We start from the raw sequence: 10,059 nt of genomic DNA on the forward strand, positions 1-10,059 counted from the left end.
TCTGAAAATCTAAGTACACTGCTTGTTGACCCCCTCAAAGAATTCTAGTAGATTAGTGAGGCATGATTTCCCTTTACAAAAACCATGTTGACTCTTCCCCAATAAATCATGTTCATCTAGGTGTCTGATAATTCTGTTCTTTACTATAGTTTCAACCAATTTGCTTTGTACTGAAGTTAGACTTACCAGCCTACAATTGCTGGGATCGCCTCTGGAGCCTTTTAAAACAATTGGCATCACATTAGCTCCCCCAGTCATCTGGTACAGAAGTGGATTTAAATGATAGGTTACGTATCAAAGTTAGTAGTTCTGCAATTTCATATTTGAGTTCCTTCAGATCTCTTGGGTGAATACCATCTGGTCCACGTGACTTATTACTGTTTTAATTAATCAATTTGTTTCAAACCTTCCTCTAATGACACCTTAATCTGGGACAGTTCCTCAGATTTGTCATCTAAAAAGAATGGCTCAGGTTAGGGAATCTCCCTCAGATCCTCAGCTGTGAAGCCCGACACAAAGAATTCATTTAGTTTCTCCACTATGGCCTCATCTTCCTTGAGTGCTCCTTTAGCATCTCGAGTGTTAAATTGTTTGTTTTGCAGGCTTCCTGCTTCTGATGTACTTAATTTTTTTGCTGTTAGAATTTGAAGAACAGCTAGCTAAAGACTCAAAGTTTCTTGACCTTCCTAATTATATTTTTACACTTCATTTGCCTGAATCTATGCTCCTTTCTATTTTCCTCAATAGGATTTAAACTTCTACTTTCAAAAGTTTTTTGCCTTTTTGTCTCACTGCTTCTTTACTTTGTTGTTTAGCCATGGTGGCACTTTTTTCATTCTTTTACTACGTTTTTTAATTTGGGGGTATACATTTAAGTTGAGCCTCTATGATGATGTCTTTAAAAAGTTTCCATTAAACTTGCAGGAATTTCACTTTTGGCACTGTAACTTTTAATTTCTGTTTAACTAGCTTCCTCATTTTTGTGTAGTTCCCCTTTCTCAAATTAAATTCTACCATGGTGGGCTGCTTTGGTGTCCTTGCCCTCTCCCTCCCCACTGGGATGTTAAATTTTATTATGTTATGGTCACTATTACCAAGCGGTTCAGCTATATTCACCTCTTGGTCCAGATCCTGTGCTCCATTTAGAGCTAAATCATAAATTGCCTCCCCTCTTGTGGGTTCTAGAACTAGCTGCTCCAAGAAGCAGTCATTTAAGGTGTCAAGAAACGTTATCTTTGCATCTTGTCCTGAGGTGACATGTACCCAGTCAATATGGGGATAGTTGAAATTCTCCATTGTTACTGAGTTTATTTTTATTGCCTCTCTAATCTCCCTGAGCATTTCACTGTCACTATCAGCATCCTGGTCAGGTGGTCAGCAAGACTTTTACTTCATTTGACTCTACACCATAGTGCCATTCCCCCTCCAGTACAACTTAGTCTGTACTTTCGATATATTTTATACCCTGGTATTACTGTGTCCCATTGATTATCCTTATTCCACCAAGTTTCTGTGATGCTGGTTATGTCAATATCCTCATTTAAACACACGACACGGCACTTCATCTTCACATTTAGACTTCTAGTATTCGTATTTAAGCACTTAAAAAAATTGTCTGCTCACCATTATGTGATGTAATTGTATGGGACTCATTAAACATTACCATTTGTCATCCCTAATATAGCTGGTTCTTTATCCAACAGTTACATAAAATGGTATCCCTTGTTAACACATTCCTTATGTAAAATAGTACTCAATGTTTTGTAATGCTAATTATCTTATTTTTTCACACCTATTTAAATATTTGCTATCAACTGCTGCTTTTAGAAGTTTGATGGAAATAGTATCTCTTCTGCTGTTATCTGTAATGAGATACAGTGGCTGACGCTGGATTCAGTGGACCAAATCCAATGATCAAAAAGTTGCTGACCACGGATTAATGTTTTCCAGGACCTTTAGTCAATAAAGTGTAGGCTAACTTCAATTAAAAAGACTAGGCAGCAAAACAAGACACAAAAAAGAAAATATGTAAGTTAGGGATTTGTGCTCAGCTTTGTTTAAACTCAATATACCATAAATACCCATACCAATGACAATGCTGGGCAGTACTCAGCAAAAAAAAAAAAAAATTATAGGTACAGCACTTTTCTATACTCTATTTCCAGTAAGACCGTGTCACTGAGTTGACCTGTGTACCATTCTGCATGTTTTGATTGCATCATTCGTGTGAAGCGTTAGATATTAGTGTTAGAATCTCAGTCATTGGAGATTTTTAAGAGCAGGTTAGAGAAACACCTGTCAGGGATGGTCTAAATACTACTTAGTCCTGCCTTCAGTGCAGGGGACTGGACTAGAAGTCCCTTCCAGTCCTATGATTCCATTTACCTGTAGCATTTTGTATTACTGGATACTATGCCATAATGTTTGGTCTCAGATATATGGTGTATTATATGTATGAAGGATTCTCATTTGCAATGAAACAAGTATAAACTGAAACATTTTCAGATTTGCATTGATCTTAGATACATACCTTTTTGAGACATGTAGCATTATGCTGTATCCACTACCGAGTTTGCACACCATGAGCAGTAACGGACTTCAAAGTATTCATGGAAAAGTCTCCCATTTATTTTAAGTTAGATGTTGGTTTCTTGTACGCCGATCAGATCAGAAAAATCAGTGTTATGAACTATATACTTTGTTTATAATTCATATACCATACAGAACACCCACTATGAAAATAATGCAGTTTAGTTAGAGAGAGTTATAAATCACACAAGTAGCTAGAAACAAAGTACCACAATCACTTTTTTTTTTTTTTAAACTACAATGTGTTTAAAATAACATGAAAAAATATTAGTGAACCCATTTTGGAGCATATATATTGACCTGAAGAATTACAAGTATGAGTCATAATTAGTTGGTTCTATATTAAAATGTCAGACTACCAAATCTGAGCAGTGTGGGTTAACACAGAACCTTTAAAGCCTTCAAATGATCCTTGAACTTGATAATGTACATAATATGATGATATTAAGTATCCTGCTATTTCCTGTCTCAAACACCGTCTGTCCCGGTAGAGACTATGGATATAGCATACTAGAGAGTAAACACAACACAGACACCAGCATAACCCAAGCAGCTGTCTGACACAAGTTAATTTAGCAACCTGTTTACAGCTGGAGAGAAAACCTATCCTAGCACAGATGCCAACTTGGCAAAGGCTTAAATGAAATCCTGTCGGGTCAAACTGAGTTCTGATAGGTGGTAAAAAAAAAAAAAAAAATACTCACTAGTCCACCCCCGCATGCATGTGCCATTATGAGCCTACTTGTAGCATGCAGCAGCAGGAGCCGCCCACAGTTTTGGTTACTCAAACTACAACAATCCTGCCTATTAGACATGTGTCTGTCTTTAGTTTGAACAACCGGACTCATTTTTATCCCCACCAAGGACAACCAAAATGGGGAAACTCTTTCCTGGATTCATCACTGTGTAGTCACCACAGTCCCCTGGAAAAAGAAAGGAAGTGCTGATTTATAGTCAGAAAACTGTTCTCCCTCTACACTGGACACCAAAAACTCCCTTGTGAAACTCATTTAAAAATCCCAGTGTGTGGGTCATGAAATATTTTCTGGCTGTATTCAATTTCACTCTCTCACTCACTTAGAAATGTTAGCATTCCAGGCTTGCATTAACTCTCTACCATCCACACACAAAATCATCTTCTCATATCCACAGCAAAGATACCAACTCCAATATTCTGCTCTCCCTGCCAGCACAGGGCTTCTCCCATGGATGATAATGGGAATTTCATACATGTAAAAAACAAACAAGATATAGGAATCAAGGTCCACTGTGTAGAATGAAGAAGTGAATTTTTCCTCTCAAGTCATTTCCTCACCTTTACCTCTAAAAAGATACTCATATCCAGACAGGTGAAATCTCCATAAGCATTAAAGAATTTTGCAGCACACAGATACTATGAATTTGTTGGATTAAAAAGTGAATTTAGTGCTGGTAAAAGCTGCTGGTCTGACAACCCTGGTATATGAAGTTTATGAATATTCAGAGAACAGGTACAGTGGCAAGGCAAATTTACTGTATTTAGTTCTTAGCTTCTTTTCACTATTACTGTTACTGCTCTGAGCTCTGATCAAATCATATAGTTCTGAAAACACCTATGAAACCCCTCCCACTGTTTTCAATGAGCTTTGAAGCAGGCTCATACTGACCAAACTCAGTGTCATATCTTGGCTAGGATTCCAGACTAAGGCTCTTATCCTACAAGCACTAATACATGTTTAATTTTAGTCCTGCAAGAAGTTCCATTGAAATCAATAAGACTAATCACATGAGTAAAGTTAAGCATATGTGGAACTTTCTGCAGGTCAGGTTCTAAGTCTTAGAAGTAATTTATCTAAACAGCATTGCCTTATTTTTATTTAAAAGGGCACTCTTACTTAAAAAGCATGCCGTAAACCTATATTACTCGGATCACACTAAATTACTTGAACTATATTTTAAAAAAATTCTGCTTATGTATTACTTTTCATGCTTACTTTTTGCATCCCTCAGCTTGGATGATTAAAATCAGATAGATTACTATCAATTTCATACTCTTAATGCCTTAGTGGAGGAAATCTGTTTAAAAATAACTGTTCCCATTAGAGTTTTAGAAACATTTCTGTTCACAGATTTTGGAAAAAAGTTTGTGTATTGTTTTTTTGCCCAAATTTGAATTTCTGGTCACATTTGCCAGTTCTTTAACATCTTTTTTTAAATGCATAATTTCATTTTGAAAGGCATGAGTGTTCAGTATTCCACCTTTTCACCAAAAAAAATTAGAAAGCAAACTGTAAAAGAACTAAGCGGTGATTAAATCAGAATGATCTAAAACAAGGAAAAAAATGTGCATATACATTGATTAATAGAACACTACAGCTTTAAGAGCTCTAGGCTATTTTAGATGCGGTGTGCAGGCAGTAATAGGATACTCTACAGAACAATCATGACTTCACACTTACGTAAAACTCAGTTGTATTGAGAATATGACGACCATCCGGACTCCAGCACGAAGCCACCAATCCTGCTGACCCCTCATCAATCTTGCAGTGCCAGTCTGGCTGCTCCAAGGACCAGACCTAGGTCAGAGAGACTAGTCAGTGCAGCAAACTGACTAGCACACCAAAACCTCCCTCTCATCACAGAGCCACGCTACAGCTAAGAAAGAAAATTCCATCAACACATACCAAGGGGTCAGGAAACCTTTGAAAGCCTTTGGCCATGAAGGACTGGTGCTGGATCCCATTACAAAAGTAAGCTGCACATCTCTGTGCATTAACACAAGTCATAAAGCATATTTTCTTCTGTCATGTTTTCTGAATACCATCCTTTTTAAAGCTTTTGCTCCCTTTAATAAGAGTCTGCATGTATTTATTTTCTTCTGAAATAACAGATATATGAGATACTTGGTAGCAGCTTTTGTTTTTACACATTTGCTCCAAGTGTTTTTATTCTGATGTTATTTATCTTCAGACTAACAAATAACCTTTTAATCAAGGTTTTGACAAACAGTAGCAACCTCGACTTTCTTCAAACCATGTGTTATTAATCAGAGTATCAGTTACTTTGGCAAAAACACTCAATTAGTGCTTGACATTAGAAGTTCTCAATTTAGTAGTTAGTAAATTTTAGACAGAAACAATATGCCATGCTGTATCTGTACTTACCTGAACAATCCCTCGTTTATACATGGCACACAAAATAAAGAGAGAGTCTGACGACCACTCTATGTACTGGATCTGATCCAGGCAAGTATACAGCTGAAGGATCTGGAGGTTGTTCACATCTCGAACTATCAAACGGTACTGCACACACGAAGCCTGAATGCAAACAAAAATAAACTGCTTAACTGACGCACCCATATCAGAGTTATTAACTGAGACTTAAGAGTGCCAGGACTTGAGCTGCATCATTCACTCTCTACCACACTGATCTAGAGTTTAGATGTTTTGGATGCACCAGGATTTATACTTTTGGATTTGTAGGTTTGTTATGAGCTACACAACCAATTGCAAAAGAAGGTGAATAGAGATTAATCCAAAGCAAACATTAGATGATTTTAATGTATTTGTTAAGAGTTTACAAAACTCACCTATGTGTTTAAGGCTGAAGGATAGAAATGTTTGGTTTCAGGCCAAACTTTTTATTTTAAAAAGGTACTAAATTTGTTTTACATTTAAAGTACAAAAACGTTTTCAAACATTTCTATCACAAAAACTGTTTTCTAAGATGATACAATCAACTTGAATCTAGTCAATTTCAAAAATGAATTAAAGTAGCTTCAGATATTGCACATGTCCCTGACTTTCCCCCAGTAAATTTGTGACTTCAGAGTCAATTTTCTTATTTTAAAATGTTTATTTTCTCCCTCTCCCCCCCCCCATTTTGCTGTGCCCTTAAAACTCAGTAAACTGACTATACAGAAAGCATCATCAAATGCATAAAGTAAACAAAAAAAAGGGATGGGTTATTATAATGACACTAGTCATAAAAGTTAAGCAGCTGCTTAAGTATTTTCAGGACTAGGGCCTATATAAGTAAGGAAAAATATCTGTTTGCTCCATTACTACTATTTATACTAGTCAATTGCACCTACTTCTTAAAACTATTTTTCTTCCATTTCATGTTTTCCTTTTAATGAAAAATTGGCTACAGCCTTATTCTGGAGTAAGTGAATAACATGCAAGTGAAGTAACACACATGTAAGCAATTGCACAACTGAACTCATAGCAGGATCAGAGCCTCAAGATTTTAAAAAGTGTCTTCAAACAATACAGACAATGGGTCTAAACTTTGCAATTTTTTGTTTTGACTCATAACTAAACCAGTGCATTAGAAATATTTGTAATTTTTAATTTAAATAAAACACTGAGGGGCACATCTTGGTCCCAATGATGTCACTGGGAACAAGCCTGATCCTGAACATTCAATTTTTGGGCTGAGATCTTGTCTGACAGTCAGTCAGGTTCAAAGTGAAGTTTTATGCGATGAAGAAACTAATGAACAGTAACTGCAAGTAATGAAGAAACTGATCACCAGTAGGTGTCACTATAATACTTGGTTTCAGAGTAACAGCCGTGTTAGTCTGTATTCGCAAAAAGAAAAGGAGGACTTGTGGCACCTTAGAGACTAACCAATTTGAGGTTAGTCATACAGCATCTGAGGAAGTGAGCTGTAGCTCACGAAAGCTTATGCTCTAATAAATTGGTTAGTCTCTAAGGTGCCACAAGTCCTCCTTTTCTTTTTACTATAATACTTAATACTGTACGACATTATCTTTACGGTCAGAGCAAAATAGAAGTTAAAACTTAGAGAAGGTTATATATTGTAACTAGACTGTTCACTAAATTGTTTTGCTAAAACTAATTTTTTTAAAAAAAGTTAGTCATGCTTTTTTATCACCTGCAGTATAGAAACCAGCTCACAAAGTACAGGGATTTGATTGCAAAAGACTAAGTGATCTGCTATTTGTCTCTCCCTCAGGTTCACTATTATGGTAGCACCCAGAGGCCCCAACTGACATTGGGATCCTATTATGCTAGGCACTGTAGAGCAGTCCCTACATACCACAGAGCTTACAATCTATCTAGACAAGGCGGAAAGGGAAGGAGCGGAAATCTCCACAGGCAGAGAGGTGAAGTGACTTGCCCATTGTCACCCAGCAAATTAGTGGCAGAGCTGGGAACAGACCGCAGGTCTCCTGACTCAGTGCGGTGCCATAGCTGCAGGATCAGGTTACCTTTCCACGCAGCTTTCGAAAAAAAGCTCAGTAAAATGGTGGCTTTTAAGATTCATTTGAACAATACATTTATGGATTCCTACTGCTAAACTTACAGCTAATTCTTACACAAAGCAAAACAAGGGGGTGTGTCGTCCGTTCCCCCCAATAATTACTGCCTCTCAAGACAAAAGTCAGTCGCTTCAAAAAGCACGAAGGCCAATACAGACGTTTCTATATATTTTTTTATAACGGCTGCTATTACTCACAATGAAAAAATATTGTAAGGTACGTGAAGGATCGTTTTTCATTAACTAAAATCCACACAGTATTAATGGCTGTAAGCATACTCTCCCTTAAACCAACAACAACGGAGGGGGTTGTTTGTATGTAATGAAATATCTAGGGTTGAGGAACATTAAAACAGTTCAATCTTAGTGACTAATTTTCTATACAATACTTTGATTGTACATTAAAAGGTTATTAACAGCAGCAGCAAAGTTAGGTGCATGTCTGTTGTTGTTTGGTTATATACACTGGGTATAGGAACGGATGATAAATGCAAATTTTACTCAAGATTTAAATAGTTTTATTAGGAAACTAAAAAAAGTTGGTAAAGCCCCTTAATAAGTAAGTGGTTAACAGAAATATACAATATCCCAGGAAGATTAAATTTAGTTTTTGCTAGTAAAATCTTAAATTTTGTGATCAATATTAACATTGCTTTTGAATGCATTTAATGAGTCTCAACAGTTCTACTAATGATGCATTATTTCCACATGTAATTTTCACACAAAAGTGTTTATATCAAATGTATCACTAGTTAGGAACATCACTACAAGATCACTACCTTCAGAATAAAAAAGTGTGTTCATCAAAATAAAATGTTACATTTTAAAAGACATTTACTATTTGATAGAACAATTACATTTTACATTGCAAGACCCCTGTTGACTGTTTTCTGCCCTGATGACAGATTCCCTAGACATCAGTCACTCTCAGATTCACTTGTACTTTGTTTCGAATTCCTTTTTTTAAAAAAAAAAAAAAAAACAAAGCTGAGTCTCCTATTCGCAGTGAATACCTTTCGGCTAGAGGTTCACTAACCCACATGCATCTACAAATCGTTTCTCACTTTAGTTACACATTGCCCGTCAGTTCAGCCGGTTCTACAGGAGGATCTCATGCAGTGGCTCTCAAGCTTTTGCCCGGGTGACCTCTTGCACACAGCAAGTCGGGGAGCGCGGCCCCCTCGTGAACTAAAACCACTTTCTGTCCATCTAACACCATCATGAATGCTGGAGGCAAAGGGGGCTTGGGGTGGAGGCTGGCAGCTCGCGACCCCCCCGCCCCCATGTAGCAGCCCCGCGACCCCCGGTTTGAGAGGAGGCCCATACCTACGGGCAGAGGCTCCTTGGTGGCTGGGGACAGGCCGGGGGCCGGTTTCCTGACCAGGCAGCCACCGCACACAAGGCAGGAGCCGGGGGGGCGCGGCCCGAAACCCACCCCCCGGAGGTGGGAGAACGAGAAGCGCCGGGGGCCAGCCCGACCCCGGGGTGTGTGTCAGGGGGAGCCGGGCCCGGCACACGCCAGCCGAGCCCCTGCAGAGCCCGGGCTGCGGGTCTCCGGCCAGCCGCGGCGCCGGGCCACTCACCAGGTACTTCCCGTCGGGCGAGAACTTGCACAGCAGGCTGGAGAGCTTGAACACCTCCGAGAAATTCATGGCGGGCCCCGGAGAGCAGCCGCGGGGAGCTCCCGGCCCGGTGCGCGGGCCCCGCGGCCCCAGTGCCCGGGGCAGCGGCCGGCGTCACCCAGGCCCCGAGGGAGCCGGGCCGAGGGGGGAGCTCGGGGCAGCCAGGCCCCAGCGCGGCCTGCCCCGTTCCCCTGACAACGCGGCCTCGCACAGAGCCGCGGCCGGGGCCCGAGCCAGGCCGCGACTCCCGGGGCCGGGGGGGGGGGGGGTGAACCCGCAGCCCGATTCAAACCCGCCCGCTCCCCGCCGCCTCCAACCGCCTTCCCGGACCGGAAGCGGGCAGGAGGGTACCGGCAACCCGGGCGGCTTATCGGGGCCAGGCCCGCCCCGGGGCAGCCTGGGAGTTGTAGTCCGGGGTGGGGGGAGCAGGTACGGCTCCGGGGTGCGACAGACAGACAGACAGACAGGTGCATCTGTGGGACAGACAGACAGGGGCGTGCGTGGGGCAGACGGAAAGACAGACCCAGGGGTACCAGACAGACAGTGGGGGCGAGGCATTGTGTAGACCAGACAGACAGACGGG

At 40.4% G+C, this 10,059-nt stretch overlaps 1 protein-coding gene across 1 annotated transcript in view; it reads right to left on the reverse strand.

Moving 5' to 3' along the window:
- Positions 1-9,770, reverse strand: part of WRAP73 (WD repeat containing, antisense to TP73) — a 28,577-nt gene extending 18,807 nt beyond the window's left edge. Inside the window, exons 1-3 of the mRNA XM_084651624.1 lie at positions 9,438-9,770; positions 5,733-5,885; positions 5,028-5,144 (exon numbers count right to left, since the gene is read on the reverse strand). Coding sequence (XP_084507750.1) covers positions 5,028-5,144; positions 5,733-5,885; positions 9,438-9,506 — 339 coding nt within the window. The 5' untranslated portion in view covers positions 9,507-9,770. The remainder of the gene's footprint in view (positions 1-5,027; positions 5,145-5,732; positions 5,886-9,437) is intronic.
- Between the last annotated feature and the right edge of the window lie 289 nt (positions 9,771-10,059).

This window comes from Lepidochelys olivacea (genome assembly GCF_965140295.1).
Source record: "Lepidochelys olivacea isolate rLepOli2 genome assembly, chromosome: 18".
NCBI classification, from domain to species: Eukaryota; Metazoa; Chordata; order Testudines; family Cheloniidae; genus Lepidochelys; species Lepidochelys olivacea.